The 18330-nt window shown below is 51.3% G+C and overlaps 1 protein-coding gene across 2 annotated transcripts; it reads right to left on the bottom strand.

The window, feature by feature from the left end:
• Positions 1-3460: 3460 nt before the first annotated feature.
• On the bottom strand, positions 3461-17385 carry CHIT1 (chitinase 1). Of its 2 annotated transcripts, XM_032136547.2 has the most exons (11): positions 17324-17385; positions 16245-16274; positions 13380-13581; positions 12746-12802; positions 11197-11362; positions 10838-10962; positions 9596-9719; positions 7057-7242; positions 6610-6723; positions 5120-5246; positions 3461-4514 (listed from the first exon to the last, which is right to left on the bottom strand). In XM_032136547.2, exons 1-11 carry the CDS (start codon positions 17376-17378, stop codon positions 4270-4272), a joined length of 1431 nt encoding a protein of 476 aa, XP_031992438.1. In that variant the 5' UTR covers positions 17379-17385; the 3' UTR covers positions 3461-4269. The 2 variants fall into 2 exon arrangements, with proteins under 2 accessions (XP_031992438.1, XP_031992439.1); XM_032136548.2 differs by lacking the exon at positions 12746-12802.
• Positions 17386-18330: the final 945 nt, after the last annotated feature.

Genomic DNA, 18330 nt, shown 5'->3' with positions numbered 1-18330 from the left:
CCCAGGAGACGGAGGCTGCAGTGAGCTGAGATTGCACCGCTGCACTCCAGCCTGGGAGACAGAGTGAGACTCTGTTTTAATAATTAATTAATTGCAGCTTTGCCACATACTGCTTGTGTAACCCAAGGGAAACAGAAAATGATACGTCCTTTGCAGGGGTACAGTGAGGATTAAACGACACAGATTAATTCACTCACTATTCATTCAGTAACTATTTATTGGATGTCTAATACATGCTTAATATGGTCTGTGGTCATGCAACAAATGTTAATTCCCCTGTCCCTTTGAAGGACAGGACTAATGGCTGGACACTAATGTTAAAAGAGTCAATGGTATTCAATAGAAGGGCTTGGGAGAGTAGTGCTCTTGTCATGAAATAGCACTTCAGTCTGGAAATCCTCTAAGTGATTTCTGCACCCGAGGGTAAAAGAATAAAAAAAGTCAGATATTATGTGATCCAACATTTACTGAGCCTCAAACATGTGTCATGGTTGGAGAGGACCACTTAAGACATTGTACTTGACCTTAGGAGCTCGGAACCTAGGGGAGGAGTCTAACATCCACACAGATCATGGCGGCAGCATATGTCAGTGTGGTGGCCCAGTGTTCTAGGGTGGCAGGGAGGCAGTCACTGATGTCCAGGGCGCCCGAGGATGTTTCCTGCAGCAGTAACCCAGGAGTTGACTGCCTCAGGGTGACTGGCGGTGGCCTGGTGGGGAAAGGAGGGATGGCACAGGCAGATGTGAAGCACAGGTGGAGATGCACTTGAGGAAGGCATGGCCTGTTTGGAGACTCCTGATGGTCCCCTGGGATATAGGTCAACACACTGGATATGGGACACCAAGGGTGGTTTCCTGGAGCAGAGGAGAGGGAGGGTGTTGTACTGGACCATGCATATGGACAATGCACTGGGCATAAGGGCATGACAGAGGCTGGAGCAGTCACCAAAGGTTGACTCTGAAGGTACAGTCCACAGGCTGAATCAGTGGCCAGGAGCCTTAACCTCAGTCCCTATTACCTAAAAGGCCACCAGGCAGATGGGGATTGAGGTGACAGTTGACATAAGGGATAGGGGAGCAGTCATTGCTCTGGAGGACTTGTCCATGGTGCCATGATCACCGCCATCAGACTAAGGGCCTACACAAGGCACCTGTGCCAGGGGAGAAATGGGGCCAAGGCAGGGCCTCTTGGGGACACTTAGAAGAGGGGACCAAGGCCGGACCCTGTCCTATAAGCTGGGTTAACAAAGGCAGCCAGGGAAGAATTGCACCCAGGTTTACCCCTGAGGACTGTGGATCTCAAAATTGTATGGGCAAATCTTCTTTAGACTTGGGATCTCATCTCAAATGTGGCCTCCACTGAGCCTTCTCGGACCACACTGTGCACAGCAGTCCCCTCACCCCCATCCTTCACTCTCTAGCTGTATCTTCTTTCCTTTTCAGCACTCATTATTGCCTGGAATGGTCTTATGTGCGCATTTGTTCATTGTCTGCCTCCCCCAACAGAATGTTAGCCTCAGGAAAGTAAAGCCCTGGCTCTTGTCCCTGCTGTGTCCAGCTGGACACCAGGCCTAGCATAGACACTTGGTATGTGCTGAGAAACCCAGCAGCAGCAGGAAGACTCCAGCCACATGGGGCTTCAAGGCCAAGGTGGAGTCAAAAGAGACAATCTGGCTGGGAACAGTGGCTTATGCCTGTAATCCCAGCACTTTGGGAGGCCAAGGCAGGAGGATCACTTGAGCCCAGGAGTTGGAGACCAGCTTGGGTAACATGACAAAACCCTGTCTCTACACAAAATACAAAATTTAGCAGGGCATGGTGGTGTGTGCCTGTAGTCTCAGCTACCTGGGAGGCTGAGGTGGGAGGATCACCTGAGCCCAGGAGGTCAAAGCTGCAGTGAGCTGTGATTGTGCCTCTGCACTCCAGCCTGGCTGACGGAGAGAGACCTTGTCTCAAGCAAACAAACAACAGCAACCCCGTCTCTACTAAAAATACAAAAATTAGCCTGGTGTGGTGGCAGGTGCCTGTAGTCCCAGCTCCTTGGGAGGCTGAAGCAGGAGAATTGCTTGAACCCAGGAGGTGGAGGTTGTAGTAAGCTGAGATTGCGCCACTGTACTCCAACCTGGGCAACAGAGCGAGACTTTGTCTCAAAAAACAAACAAATAAACAAACAAACAAACCAAAACCCAAAAAACAAAAACAAAACAAACAAAAAACAAAACAAAACGAAAACAAACAAAAAGAGTCAATCTGAACACCAATGGCTTTTAGAGAACTCTCATTGTTCCTGTCCTGGACAGGATTCATTCAGAAAATGGCATGGGCCTGAGCTAGCCGGGTGACAGAGGGCTGTGGGGGTCCCACATGCGGAGCTGGCATGAAGGTTGAGGTTAATGCTGACATCAGGGTTACCCAGCAACTGAACTGGGGTGGGAACGGCAGGAGATGTGACCGGAGAAGACACGAGGGCCTGATAAAGGGTCTCGACCCTGTGCTGATGGGTGGGAACTTTCTCCTTTGGGCAGGGGAAGCCTGTCACTGTCACTTCCCTTGCTTAGTTTTTAAGCAAGGGAACTGACAGCCTTAGATCTCTATTTTAGAAAGATTAAACTGGTTGCGATGTGGTGGCTGACTGGAAGAGGGGGTGGGCAGGAAGCAAGGAGGCCGGATAGAAGGTGGGTCCAGGTATGAGGTGATGCTGGTTCTAGCTGAGGGAGTGGCCATGAGTTTGCAGAGCAGCAGGGTGGATGTGAAGACCAGAGAGAGGCTGTAGCTAATGCTTTCCTGAGGGTAAGACTAGCGCAGGTGTAAGACTGCGTACTCAGGGAGGACTTTGGTTTTTTGGATGCTTGTAGGAGAGCGCATGCTGCTAGAAGGAGACTACAGTATTTGCTAAATCCTTGACATACCCAGCTCACAGAAGATGAAGAAAGGGCTGAGAAGGGAAGAGGGAGGGAGGGAATAAGCACTGATCATAGGGCAGGCGTGCACGACTTCACTGACTCCTCACATTTCTCCCATCCTACAGCAGAGGACTGAGGCTCTGCTTCTTTGCCTGAAGTCACACAGCTGGAGTGCAGCAGGCCAGAAGTCACCCCTGCACCTGGACTCCACTCCTAACAGCTCGTCGGGATGTGGTTGGCGTATCCCTCAATTGAGACCTCAGGGGGCGCAGCATGTGCTCAAGCAGCTTGTGCTCTGGACTGAGGAGAGCAGATTTCAGAATGCCCATGGACAGGCAGGCTGCCGGAGTGACGGGGACACTGTTCCTGTGCTCTGGTGCTGGGTGTACTCACGTGGGGGGCGAAGCCACCTCCGCCTCATCTCACCTGTCCCAATCCCCAGCTGCCTTCCCAAGTCCCACCCAGAAACCAGCTTGGAGTGAATAACAGGCTGGACCATTAGGTTTTGTGCAGATTTTCTTCAAACAGAATGACCAAGGTGCAGCCCAAAGCAGCCAGGACTGTCGGGATGACTTTATTTAACCAGGACACCGTGTGCAAGCTCTCTGGCCCGTTCCAGGCCTTGGTTCTGGACTCAGAATTGGTTAGAATGAGTCTTCAGTTTAAATGCCTGTAAAGTGAGAATAATCATTGTTCCTTCTTCATTTGGTGAACGGGGGCAGTAGGTGAGATAGGGCCTGCAAAGGGCCCAAACAGGATTTATCTCGAAGACCACTGAATACCAGGGGTCTGAATTCTTAGTGTAATGCTGAGTGGCTGCTCACGGAGCACTTAAATCAGGGAAAAGTTCTTCTCTGCTGCCATCTAGTGGCATTTTGGGAATAACACGTGCGTGACGGTCCGCAGAGGCTCCTGTTTCCAGGCTTCTGGGCCAATAACCAAAGAACGTGTTGCACTTGGGGCCGTGCTCTGGCTGCCATCACCTGTGTACTGGAAACTGCCCACTGGCATATGGACTCATGAGGCAAGACCTGCCACAGGGCCTGGCACATCCTGCACGGACCACCTTCCCACCTGGCTCTGACCTGCGGATGTTTTGGAGTCAACAGTGTGCTTAGAGAGCCCCTTAAGTCACCACATCTTTGGGGAGAAGGGCACAAACCAAAGATTTATTTTGCAAGTGAAAGGGGCAGCCCAGGAGACCCAGAAAAAAGGAGGTAAGGCTGAGAGCAGAAAGCCTGGATAAAGGAAGACCACAGAGAGGCCTGCAGGAGCCAGATGGCAGCCCCCAGGGAAAACCCAGGAGGCAGGCTGTAGAGTGATCCTGGGCCCAGCCTCAAAGCTGGGACTGGAGGGGCCTTAGGGACTCAATTCCAGGTGCAGCATTTGCAGGAGCTGCTGAACACCAGGCCTGTCGGGCAGCTCTGCTGGAACAGCCGCCCCCCTGCACAGCTGTAGAAGCTGGACCGTTCCCGAGGATTGGGATAGAGCCCATCAGTTTTGCCCTGGCAGAAAGTGTCTTGTCCAGGGCTGGGGCCATGCTCAGGTTCAGAGGGCTGACCTGGTGTTGGAACTTCAAGCTCTGGGGTGCCTGAAGGCACGTATGGAAGACCTGGGAAGACAGTGAAGATTCAACCAAGGCTCCCCCCAAGAGATCCCAAACCCACAGGCAGAGCACACAGGCAGCAACCATTGGCTGGCAGCAGCCCAGCACCACATGCCCTACAGACTGAGTATAGCCAGATACGCCAGGCAGAGAACAGCCAGACAACAGCCATACCTACAGCTGAAGCACAGTGCCACAGACAACACCTGGCTACACATGTGACAGGCAGTTAAGGCTTTACCCATCTGCAAGCACAACCATATACTGCTGAGGGCAGGTGGGGGTGCCATGGTGCAGGCTAAGGAGAGGCTTTCTCCCAGATAAGAGAGGAACAAGGTGCTGCTCCCAGTCTAGGGGCCCTCTGGAGGGAAGCCACGGTTACAACAACCCTGGGCAGGCATTGCTACAACCAGGAAGAGAAAGAGTGCAAAAAGAAAAATTGTTTTGACAGTTTCCTTAGCTCCTGTGGGTGCATGAAGCTTGGGAAATTACAGTACTGGGGCAAAGTCATTTCCTCAGAAGGACCCAGGACCTACAGTTCATTGGATGCATGGAGCTGTGTTCGTACCCCACCTCTAAATTCTGCCACTGGCCCCGGGCCCCTTACTTACTCAGTTCCCGCTGCAGTGTCTGGATGAGGGGGTATCGGCCCTGGTTGCAGGAGAAGCTGGCAAAGTCATCTAAGTCCAGTGCCCAGACCATGGCCCCGCCCAGTCCCTTCTGCTTCAGATAGCTGACCTGTGCAGGGAGGGGATGCAGTGGAGAAGCCCGGGGAAGCCCGGCCCGGCCAGCACCAGAGCCTGGCTACCTCATCTGGACAGGGTCCTTTTTTCTCCAGCAGCCTCAGGCCTGTGAGGGGCTGTAGGTTCTGGAGACAGCCCTGGGCTGGGAGCCTGGATGCTGAGTCCTCATGCTGCTGGGACATCAGTTATTTTGCAGTCTCCTTGTCTTAACATAAGCATGACCTGGGGTGGGGTGGGTGCACCCGGGAGGAATAGTGTCAGATGTGTGCACCTCCCTAAGTGGGAACCCTTCACAGCTTGGTCATGTGTGGGCTGAGCTGCTTTATTTAAGGGTATTGTATGCTGGTCAAGGTAAGTCCAGTTACCACAGGGAACAACTCAGATTTCCAAAAGATCTCAATCAAGGCTTGCTTCTCTGTCTTCATGTCTTTGTCTTCCCTGAGAGCCATCTTCCCTCCACCAGATTCCTGAGGCTTCCTGAGGCTTCCTGAGGGTATGACTGTGTGTTCCCTCAGAGTGGGATTCTCTGTTCTCTAACCCTGCCAGGGGGCCATGGTGCTTGATCCCTTGCTGGCCCCAGCCTCCCTTTCATCTAACTCCCTTCCTCTACCTGCCCTGCTTGGGGGTCCAGCTATGTGGGCCTACACTTTGTTCTGAGTCCAGCCTCTACTTTCTCCACACCTGCGTCTTTGCTTGTACAGTTGCCTGCTCCCTCACCCCTAAGAATGGCCACCTTCTATGCTTTAGGACTTATCTGAAATACCCTTCCACCATGACCCCTTCTCCCAGCTCCCCAGCCAGGATCGTGCCCCCCTGCAATTCTCCACCTCTAGAAGCTGCCGCTGTCAGCCACACAAGATAGTTGATGTGGGATGTACAGATAAACTAGTGAAGCATCCGTCTTCAGGAGCTAACAGTTTTACAGGGGAAAGTGGCATGAAACCAGGTAAATGCACTAACTCTTCAGGCCACCAATGTTGGGCAGGAGAAGGGGGTCCTATAAGTAAAGCAAAAGGTCTGTAATTTGGACATGCACCAGCTATTGCCAATGGGCCGAATAAAGCTATATGTCTCACCATGTGTATTTCTCCTGTTCATATGTCTGTAGAATTTGTATGGTATTTAATAAAATAGAAATACTTTCCAGAGTGCTACTAAATGTGGAGCAATGTTTTGTCATTTTGTCTTTTCTGAGTCAATAGGTAGAAAAGGTACAAAATACTATCACGTGGAGATTTATGAAACGTTGGGACATTTAAAGGAGACTCACCCTTGAGGTCCTGAACTGTCCTCATTCCATGTCATTGACTGGACTTGTTCACTAGGACCACCCCTCTGCCAGCAGAGCTGGGCCTTACCTTGGTTTTGAAGCTCTCCACATCATCAAAGCCCACCCACTGGTTGTCCCGGAAGATGTAGGGCACCTCCTGGTCCTTGATTCTCTGTTTGGTGGCCCCCTTCCAGGAGCAGACCTGTGGGAGCAGAAGGCAGCACTGGGGAGGAGGAGGGAGGCTCTTGCAGGCACCTTCCCTTCCTCACCAGGAGGAGACTAGAGATTGGAAAATTCCTGTCTGAGGAAGCCTGGAGAATCAGGAGGTTCTTTGCAGTGACCTAGAATGCTGGACTCAGCTTGAGGCACCTTGGCTTAAGGGTAAATTCAAGACGGCATAGATGGGATGGAATTTACTGGCCAGAATTCTCTGCACCTGGCATCCTTACTCAGAAACGGTGGGAGAAGGAAACCTCTGCTCTCTCAGGCACCCCCTGACCCCTACAATACCCAGGGTGGTTATGGGTTTTCCTACCTCATAGTAGGCCAGCATGCCTCCTTCCTTGGTGAAGGGGCCGGGAGTGCCAGACCCTGTGGCTGGGGCCCCCACTCTGGTGTCTGATGAGGAGGCCAGGGTGAAGGAGCGTCCGTAGGTAGGCATGCCAAGGATCAGCTTGCTGGCAGGGGTCCCCTTCTGCAGCCACAGTTGCACAGCAGCATCCTGGTGGCGAAAGAGGGCAGGGTTAATCTTCTCAGCCCTCAGCCTGGTTCTGATTATCTAAGTCTGGGGGATCCAGAGGCAGAGCTAGGAGGGCAGGAGCCCCTCAGCTGGAGCTCCACGGGCCTTCGTTAGGATTCCAGCCCTACCCCACCTTCTTTAGAGCCTGCCTTAGACCTGTGACCCCAGTGAAGAAGCTGCATGGCATGATAACCAGAGAGCGTGGGCTTCGGACGCAGACAACCATTCACTGAACGAATGTGTACTCATGGCCCACTGTGTGCCAGGCGTTGTCCATGGTGCTTCAGACACATCAGTGAACAAGGCAGACACAGATCCCTGCCTTACCCAGCAGCTTATTTAACCTCACTGAGCCTTGGTGTTCTGTCTGTAACATGGAAATAAGGAAAATATCCATCTCTTAGGGCATTGTGAGAATTAAAGGTTATAATGCATGTAAAAGGTCAGCACAACGCAATAAAGGGTCGCTATAGTCATCATCGTTATCATGATTGTTGTCTTAGTTTTACCCTGAGTACAAAAGCAGGGAATTGAGTCTGCTTTATTTATCTCTATATCCCCAGTGCCTAGAATGACACCTGATGCTCAGATAGAACAAAGTCTTCCTTACCCACCTCTGAATAAGGTCTTCCCCCGATTATGTATTACTTGATGTAACACCCCCAGGCCTGTGACGGGAGAAGGTTCCCGATACATATACGATAAATTAATGAATAATGAAGCCTCATTCCTTAAGCCAAGAGTATGGTTCACTTTCCCCCAGAAGCTGCCCTAGTTTTGTCAGGTCTAGTTACTCTGAGCCCACTTAGCACTTAGGTAAAGAACAGCTTTCACTACATTTATTTAAATATATTTCTTTTTGTCCATCTATACAACTTATCTTTGATCAGACTGGTGCTTTCTGAAGGCAGAAGTCGGGGCTTCTCTTGATCCGTTATAGCACTTTTGTGCAAGTTGGGAAAAGTCACCCCTCTGGCTAGAAGCAATCCCCGGGCACACTGTGTGGTGAGTAGAAGGCCTCTTTGTAGGAATAAGATGGCCTCCATTCCTCGGTAGATTCAAGGTACACGGTGTGGAAAGCAGGGTGCTGGAGGGACTCCAACCCCACTCACCTCTCAGCTAAATTTCTTTCTGTGTCTCCCCACCGGTGCAGGGATACAGCTTCCTCCAAAACTCACACAGTCTTCCAGACGGGGACGGAGAGGCCAGGCTCAGTGTGAAATGTGGGTGCCTGGCTCACTGGCTCAAAGAGGTGCTCTTTATTCATGAAAGAGCCAGAAAATCAAAGATGTCCCACTCCATCTGACATACAGAGATGTGGACTTTCCGAAAGTAAAAAGCATTTTAATTTAGGGCTTTTTCTTTGTTGTTTGGTTTTGCTTGTTTTAAGAAAGAAAAATAATATAGTTATTATAAGCCCTCTCTGCAGGGTTTTATAAACCCTCTCTATATTTTAAGATACATAGAGGGCTTATAAAAAGGATCTAGGCTGGGCATGTTGGCTTGTGCCTATAATTCCAACACTTTGGGAGGCTGAGCCAGGAGGATTGCTTGAGGGCAGGAGTTTGAGACCATCCCGGGCAATATAGCAAGACTCCATCTCTACAAACTTAAAAGAAAATTAGCTGGTCATAGTGATCCCAGTTACTCAGGAGGCTGGGGCAGGAGGATCGCTTAAGCCCGGGAGGATGAAGCTGCAGTGAGCTATGATCATGCCACTGCATACCCCCTTGGTGACAGAGCAAGACTCTGTCTCTTAAGAATAAATACATAAAATTAAAAAAAAAAAAGTGTCTTGATTGCTCAATGAGGAAAAGTTAGGAAACCCCAACCTACCCTAGTCTAAAAACCAAGCCTGCCCTTTGCAGGTGCTGGGGATACTTCCACCCTGAGTGACATCCGTGGAGATGTTAGCAACTTGGGAAAGCTCCTACCCCTGAAAGCACCTTCCAGAAGGTCAACCAGTGTGACCATGGAGCACGAGTCTGCCCACTCTCTTGAAGGAAATGGAGTGGGGGTGTGTGAGGGAAGCAGCAGGCCTGCTGGCTGGAGACTCAAGCTCAAAGTGGGCTTCCCCACTGGTCACTTGTTTGTCATCAAATTGATTTGCTGTGTCTACCATCAGCCAAGATGCTCCACAGAAGTGACGTTTCCTCTCAGCAGGGGCATAGACCAGGAAAATAGAACAAAACGAGCAAGCAAAGAAACAAAAAAGTTTCTGGTTTCTCAGTGCCCTGTGTTTTTTTTCCCATGAGGGCCTCGGGGTTCAAAAGAAGCCACTAAACAGGGCCTGCTGGACAGGGGAGTCCTGCCTCAGGCCTCCGGCCACACGTACCACGTTGAGGCTGGCTGCTGCACCACTGTCCTCTTGCCTCTTGTAGAGGGGGCTGTTATGTCCCGTGACCTTCTCCCAAGAGCCGTGGAAGTCGTAGGCCATAAGGTTGACAAAATCCAGGTTCCTGCAGGAGGCATGGAAGAGGAGGTGAGGAACAAGGGATTGGGGGTGGGGGTAGCCCTTCTTTCTCACTCCTACCCGCTCAGTGCATGGCCCAGGGAGGAACCACTGGGGTCAGAGGCAAAGGTGGCAGGCTCACCTGGCTCTGCAGAAGGTGACCCAGACAGCAGTCCCAGCCAGCCCCCTTATGGAGGCCATTCTCATTCTCATTCAAACTTGTCACCCTCACCCCACTGTCCCCTCAGCACCCCCAGACCCTCCCTCTTCCACTCAAGAAACCTCCTGCTACATTGCTATTCTGGAGGGAACTCTAGCTCAGGGTTTCTCCCACTTCAGTGTGCACACGGATCGCCTGGGAATCTCATTAAAATGAAGGTTCTTCTTCAGAAGGCCTGGGGTGGGGCCTGAGAGTCCATAATTCTAATGAGCACCTGGTTTTAATGAGGGCTGCGAGTCCGCATGCTGTACTTTGAGGAGCAAGGATCCAGAAAACCCATTTTCTTGAAGACAATGGCTTCACTACCTGCTCAGAGGCATTTTCACCTTAAGAATGAGTTCCCAGGCCGGGCGCGGTGGCTCACACTTGTAATCCCAGCACTTTGGGAGGCCGAGGCGGGCGGATCATGAGGTCAGGAGATCGAGACCACGGTGAAACCCCGTCTCTACTAAAAATACAAAAAAAATTAGCCGGGCGTGGTGGCGGGCGCCTGTAGTCCCAGCTACTCGGAGAGGCTGAGGCAGGAGAATGGCGTGAACCCGGGAGGCGGAGCTTGCAGTGAGCCGAGATTGCGCCACTGCACTCCAGCCTGGGCAACAGAGCGAGACTCCGTCTCAAAAAAAAAAAAAAAAAAAAAAGAATGAGTTCCCAAGGAAGAGGGCAGAGATCCAAAATGAAGGATCTGGAACAGGGCAGCAGCAGACACTAAGCAAAGCCTTTCTGGATGTCTTGGTTTTACCCTGAGTACAAAAGCAGGGAATTGTCTGCTTATGTTTTGGTGTAAGGATGGGACTTTCCAAATGCCTTGTAGCTGAACACCTGCTCTACCCATGGGAAAGCTCAGTCTGCCCTTGGCCTCTCTTCCCTCAGAGAGCACAGCTCCAAGCCATCTGCCTGAGACTCACTGGGCGATTTTGTCCACTTCGTATCCAGCATCCACATAGGTCCGCCCAGCTGGAACCGCTGCACTCAGAAGAAGGCGTTCCTTCCCTGAGGTCTGGGCTTCCTGCTGGAAGGCATTGGCCAAGTCCTGCGGGAGTGGAGCTCAGAGTCAACACAGGGGCGCGCACCAGGCAGGCAGCCCCTGTGAGCCCCAGGTAGATGTTCACTCGTAGAAGTCTGAGAGCTGGCCACAGGGCTGATCTGTGCCACGCAGATACGTGAAGCAACTGGCTCTGGGGGCAGAGCAGCCCCACATGTGCTGTGGGGGCTCCAGCTCTGGGTCCCTGCACAGACTGGTGATCCCCGCCCTGTCCAGCCATACCTGTACCAGGGCTGTGAAGCGCTCCTTGTCTACGGCAGGGCTCCCCCGGCTTCCTGGGTACTCCCAGTCAAGGTCAAGGCCGTCAAAGCTGTATTTGCGCAGAAACCTGATGGCTGAGTTGACAAAGGTCTGACGGTTGTTGGCCGTGGCTACCATATCTGTGAACCTGTGAGGTGATGAAGGGGAGTAAGGGCCAGCCTTGGACCAGACAGCAGGCCACTCTTACTCAGAAGCAGGTGAGAAGACACACTCAGGACAGTGCGTCTCTGTGTCTGGGCTGGGAGGGGCACTGGGAGGGTTGCTTCAGAGGCTGCAGGGATATTTGCTGGTGAGTTATGGTCCGGGTTGAGGAAAGGGGACCATCCAGAGCGCTTTCTACCCCCAAACATCGACATCACCAGGGGCACATGGACACCCTAGGAGCCTTTCCCAAAATTCCCTCCAGAGGCTTCCTCCAAGCCCCTGAATTGTCCCACCCCATATCAGAACTAGTTGACACCCTCAGAATGGAGGTTTAAAAAGAAAAGGAATTAGTTTCTCTAATTCCTCTTGTGAGGTTTTTCTTTAAGTAGGATTTTTCTTTAATTAGAATTTCTCTAATTCCTTTACTAAGGTTAGTAAAGACCTGGGGAGCCCACTGTTTTAGTTTCCTGGCAGGTTAACCTGGTCATCTTTCTTCTAACTCACACCTGTAGAGTGCTTTGTGTTTTTATTACTATTACTAGTCCAGAGTTCGTCAAAATCCCCAAGCTGCCCCAAGAACCACCTCTCCACATCTTCCTTCCTTAGTGGGAAGTCCCTGAACTTCTTGGGGGTCTCAAGTTCTTTACAGATTGATCCTGTTTTATTTTTATTAATTTAGTCTGAGGACACCAGGCTAAAAACTCCTGCATTTCAATAAACAATCTGTATATAAGCATTATTTTGGAAGATGAGTAATCACTTTTGTCAGATTCCCAAAAGGGTTCATGATCCAAAAAAGTTTTAAAAAGACTGTTTAGAGCTTTGGGAGCCCTATATTCTGGATTTTCTAGAAAACACCAAGTTTCAAATACTCCATTCCATTATCTCCATAAATCATTAAAAAAATGTCCCCCAAATGCCAATACTTTGGCATCCAGGCTCAATCTCACAGATTACGTTTTACACTCAGAAGTGGAATAAACATTCCTTCTGGGACAAGATACCCCATTTCTGAGCTCAGAAAACACAGACACTGCATGTTGTCAGGATTAGATGGGACCCTCCCTCTTCTCATTTCATGGGAGACGAGACTGAGGCCCGGAGAGGTCTGAGCCCTCTGCTGTGTTTAGACCTATGCTTCAGGCAAGACTGGAGCTGAAACAGCCTGGAGCGAAGCTCACTGTGCTGCCCTCATGCTGGGGTGCAAGAACCCAGAAGGAAATTCAGTCCTCAGAGTTCAACTCCTCTCCCCTTTCCCCTGACCACACCTCAGCCTGGCCTGATTCCCTGACCAGGGCTCCCTCTGGCCAGTGCACCAGGTTCCCATCCAGGAGCTTTACCACACAGGTGACCACAGTCAACTAACTTCTGAGTGCCGAAATTCCAGCCTCCGATGGCTAACAGGGTCTTCAGCTTGGGATTCCTGGGAAAGACAGGAGACACAGCAGGATTTACTCTGCCAGCTCCCAGGGCTCCCTGGCAGGGATGTTACAGTGGGGAGGAGCAACAAGGGTGAGGATGTGTCAAAGTGTCTATGTGCAGAGACTGTATTAAGCATTCTAGGGACAGTGTAGATTGGAAAAGGGAAGTCACATTCCTGACTCGCAGAACCACCTGTCTAACTGGGGAGACACCACTGTGTGGGCTCAGGAAGCAAGGATTGGGGCAGATTCTCAAGAGGCTTTGTGAAGGCGCCCAGAACACTGGAGCTGAAGGGTGGATCAATTTCATAATGAGGAAGGGGCTTCATGGGAGACAGAAAGAGTCTCACAATCCTGATCCCACTTACACCTAAACTGGAAGGGCCCTTTAGGATCCCCTAAGCAAACCCTACCTCTTTCATTAAGCACAGGAGAGCCCAGAGAGGTGATACAACTTGCCCAAAGCCACACAGTGGGTCTGTGGCAGGGCCTTAGTGCTGGAGAGGTGTCTGGCTCTGGGAAGAGGTTATCTGTCCCCCCACCACATCCCGCCCACCCTGCTCCTCTGCTTTGGCTCACATCTTCTTCAGGCCATTGAACTCCTGGTACAGAGTCTCATCATTCCACTCAATGGTGCTCAGCTGGTGGTTGGTCATGCCAGCGAAGGCGTAGATGAGGTGGGTGCAAAGGCTGGGGTCCACGTCCTTGGGCAGGAAGCGAGCCTCCCCCTGTCTGTACTGGGCCCAGTTGGTGAAGTAGCAGACCAGTTTTGCAGCACAGCCTGGCCCATTGGAGTAAAGAAAAGAGATAGCTGTCAGCAGGGCCTTCTGGGGACTGCTCATCCTCCATCTGGGGCAGGCAATGTCCTTGGTCCTCCTCTTTCTACACCTGGAGTCAGTGGAGGGACCCGACGGGCAGAAATGGCATTTGCTTTTGTGTGGGTGGAGCCTGGCAGTTGGGAAAGCATTTTCAGAGGCCAGACATGGGATCCTCAGAACATGAGTGGGCAGGACCATCATCTTCCAAGCCTTGTTTTCCTGGGAAGCAAGTTGAGTCTCACGAGCTTGGGGCCTGTCCTCATCAGCACGGCTGCTAAGAGGGCACAGCAGCACTGCTGCGATCCAAGTCTCTTGACTCCTTGACATCCTTGAAAGTTGCTAGTCTCAGAGTCCGAGCTCCCAGGATCAGGGTCTGGCAGGCAGGTCTCCCTACCCCCAGTTAGGGTCTCCCCTCCAGGCCCCGAAACCTGACAGAAGGTAGCCCCAGGCAGCCCCAACATGAGGCCTAGGGGGAATTAGGCATGGCATGCTCATCTGCAGAAGGCAGGCAGGCAGAACTTTCAAAATCGGTTTGGAATACCTCAGAATACTTCATTAAAATGCAAACAGATAAATAGCAGAGAGGAGGCCCCAGTTACAGGCCTGGATTTATGTTTCTTTAGTCTTGCATTAAAGCCGTTTGCATTTGCTTGTTATCCCTTGTAGATAATCTATGTTTATCAATATCACTGCTGAGATTCTAATAAAAGCTAATTTTATCTAGGAGAAGGCATCTTGTCTCTAAGTACCCCACACACTGTAGGGTACTTGTCTCTAGAGTACCCTATAGTGTGTGAAAAGACTTTGCAAGGGGCGGGATGGTCAGTTCCCAGTGAGGGCTCAGTGGTGATGACCCCCACTGAGGTCGGCCCTGTGCACGGTTGACCAGGACACCAGGAAGCAAGAATGCTAGTCTTCATTCCAGCATCTGCCAAAAATAGACTTTGGGTCCATCTCATCTTCAATCCCGGCCCCATCTGATAATGACTATGTGGTCTACTGGGTCTCTTCCAGTCTCTCAATCTATGATGGTGTGGTTTGTATGAGCCAACATTTTACGCCAAGATCTTGATGGAGCAGTGAGTTCGGACTGGAGCGTGTCTGTGGCTGGTGTCTAGAACCCGGGACTTCCATTTGCCCCAGCAGGGTCTCTCTGTACCCCCTCCAATGTCCACATGGACAGGGACGGGGCGAAGAAGAGGAGGGGTGCAAAGTGTCTATAGGAGAGTTTTGGGAAGAGACTGCTCAGGCAGGCCTCAACTAGAACCCGAGAGCATGGAGGGCTGACCCTGGGCATACACGTGGCCCCGGAGTGGTCACTGTCTCTAACCAGAGGTCACCCAGGAGCTTGCTCGTGGGGTGTAGCCTGCAAGGATACAGGAGAATTGGTGAATTCCCCAAAGCAAAAGAGAGGAAGGAGGGGATGAACCCAGATAACTCATCCCCCAGGCCATGTAGGAAGGAGCCAGGAAGCTCTTTTTCTATCATGTCATGCTGTCGCATATCAAATATTGTTATGAATTTCTGTACTATAGAGAAAATAAAGTGCAGTGGTTAACAGCAGGGACACTGGCATGTCAGTGTCTGGGTTGAAATCCCAACTTTGCAACTTACTTGCTGTGTGACTCAGCTTCCTCCTGTGTGAAAGGGGGAGACCATTGGACCTTCCACAGTGTGTGTCACAGGCCCCCATGTGGGCTAAAGTTAATACATGTAAAACACTTAGAGGAACGCTGCATGGAAGAAGTTCTGTTCTAGGTGCTTTGCATATATTAACCCTTAGTCCACACAAAGTCCTACTATTATTACTATACTGCAGAAAGCCCAGAAATAGCCTGGACTAAAGCTTTTTGAGAAATCTCCCACCTCTCATCTTCCTCATGTTTGCTGTTTCTGTGCCCCTGGCTGTTCCCTCCTATGAGGCTGAGAGGGAAATGTACCTCCAATGCCACAGCCCAGCGTGAGAGGCACAGTCACAAGACAAGGTCTGAGAGGCCAGCATTCCCAGGCCACTGATGCCCAGGGAATGCGGTGGGACAAGAGGGGGACCAGGAGTCTGAGTTGCTGAAGACCTCCCAAGGTCTCTTTTCCATTTGACACACCAAGGAGCTCCCTCCTGCCTCTCTCAAACTCCACATCTGATCAGTTCAACAGACGAAAAGCAAGTGTGTTGTCCTCACAGAGCTAAGGGGCTGGGGATGCTGAGCCAGATGAGACTCAGGGTCCTTATCTGCAGCAACTTGGAGTCTGGTGTGGAGAGACATCTAAGCCAATAATGAGAGGCAGTGCGAAATGTACTGTAAAACACACAGGTGCTGCAAGAGCACAGAGCGCAGAGGAGGGAGCCAGCAACCCCAGGAAAGGAAAGCCCTGAAAGAGGCTGATGCGCAAGCTCGCCCCACAGGTGTGCAGGAGCTCAGCTAGTGGATAAGGAGGCAAAAGCCTTCCTGGGAGGGCTGGTAGTGGACGGGGACATTTGCAGGGGTCTGAGCTTTGGAAGAGAGTCCCCACTGAAATCTGGAGCTCTTGAGGAGGTCCGGCAGGGAAGGTGTTTTGGGACATTAAGCAGAGCCCAGGGAAGGGGCTGAGACAGTCAAGAGCTAACTCCAAGAAAGAGGCCACTTACCCCATGGGCTCATCAGCAGGACCATGAAACCTGGAGCAACACAAGAGAGAAGGCCAGGGTTATGCTGCCATTCTCACCTTCCCAGGCCCCACAGCTTACGGAAGCACAGGAGGTGGTCAGGGAGGGCTGATTTCATGCAAATCAAGCTTTCTCCTTTCAGAAGGGATCCAGGAGGGCACTGTGCCCATCCCTTCATGCAGGCCAGACCATGGGAGTCTCTTCCTGGCCTGGGTTGGTCCTAGAAGCTGATGGAAAGTTTCGTGGGCTGAGGCTGCCCCCTCTCTATACCTCAGTAAAGGGCAGTGTGGATTCAGGAAGATTGTGGAAAAACTGCTGACTTGTGAGTTATTCAGAGAGATAGCTTCTCTTTCAGAACAAGAAACAAGCCTGTTCTGGGGCTAGAAAGAATCAATCTGGAAGGGCTGCATGGGGAGAGTTCATCTCCTGGGGAGGGCCTGTGCCTCTGCTCCCATTGCTTATGGCTTCCTGTTGCCTTTCTGCTACCTGGCTGTGGCAGGCATCCACAGCCTTGGAGACCTAGGGCCTGACAGGACTCCTTCGAAGAGATCTCTTTCACCTGGTGACCTTGGACTTCTCTGTCAACCTAATAGAACCTCCATGAAAATTTGCAAGGACGCCCAGGACCTTGGCCCCAGGCTGCCCTCTTGCAGGACAGACAATATGAGGTTGGAGAAGAGGCTCTTGGCAGTGGGCGCTTCTTGGATAAGGCCAACAGGAGGGACCTAAGAACATGGGAAAGACACAAAGACCCAGTGCAGGGGCCTCATTGACTCTGGGCTTTCAGGACAGAAAGAGGAAAGTCAAGTCATCTTCAGCTTGTTGAGAAAAGCCTTCCCTTGCAACACGAAGTCTCTTGGGCTGAAAGAGCCTAAGGGGGAGCCCACAGGAAAGGTAATCAAGGGACTGTGAGCCAGGAGGCTTGGAGAGGGATAAAATGACCCTCTGAAGTTCTCCGGAGTCCTCCTGTTTCCTCGCAAAGTGTAGCAAGGGGTCCCTGGACATCCACATCCCCACCTCCCCACAGCTCCCGAGACCCAGCCCACTATCCGACAGCTCACCTGCCCAGGCCACGGACCGCACCATAATGCAGCTCAGCAGCAGGCTGCAGCCCATACAAACCAGCTTTCCAGGTCCTGCTCTGCTTTTATCTGGCCACCCTGTCCCACCCCAGCCAGGAGTGTTGCAATCAGGGGCACTAGGGGGAGGGGGGGTGGTAGCAAGCTGGGGAGGGGTAAGATGTCAAGTAGCATGAATTGGGCAAACTTGACACAATGGCCTTTAGCAATTCTTGCTTTTCTGGAACAATCAGAGGATGACTCTTAGTGTTGCCAAACAGAGGAAAGCGGGAAGTGGCCCTGAACCTTCTGATGGATGAGCATGACCCTGACTTTCTTTGTGTAGGTGGTGAGGACCATAAGCAGCCCCAGACTTAATAGGGCTTTGGAGGAAGAGAAATGACTCACAATTCAGGCAGCTGGGTTCCAGACCAGCTCTCTTGCTTCTCCACTGCCCTCTCTCAAACTGTTTCTCCATCTAGAAGATAATGGGGTTGCAAATATAATTTATTTTTCATGATAGTAATATTTTCATATCCATTGATGGAGAAAAATAGATAATGATAAATAGTGACTATAAGTTTGGTAATAGCTTGAAATGCCTATGTTTCTTATGAAGAATAATAATGGTGGACATTTGGGCCAGGCATGGTGGCTTACACCTGTAATCCCAGCACTTTGGGAGACCGAGGCAGGTGGATCACCTGAGATCAGGAGTTTGAGACCAGCCTGACCAACATGGAGAAACCCCATCTTTACTAAAAATACAAAATTAGCCTGGCATGGTGGCACATGCCTGTAATCCCAGTTACTAGGGAGGCTGAGGCAGGAGAATCGCTTGAACCCGGGAGGCGGAGGTTGTGGTGAGCTGAGACCGCGCCACTGCACTCCAGCCTGGGCAACAAGAGTGAAACTCCGTAAAAAAAAAAAAAAAAGAATGGTGGACATTTGTATTGGTTTCCCAGAGCTACTGTAACAAATGGCCACCAAACAGGTGGTTTGAAACAACA

The sequence above is a fragment of the Hylobates moloch genome, unplaced genomic scaffold (assembly GCF_009828535.3).
Source record: "Hylobates moloch isolate HMO894 unplaced genomic scaffold, HMol_V3 SCAFFOLD_18, whole genome shotgun sequence".
In the NCBI taxonomy this organism is placed as follows: domain Eukaryota; kingdom Metazoa; phylum Chordata; class Mammalia; order Primates; family Hylobatidae; genus Hylobates; species Hylobates moloch.
The sequence above is the reverse complement of the archived record's forward strand: the minus strand, read 5'-3'. Positions and strand labels throughout refer to the sequence as shown.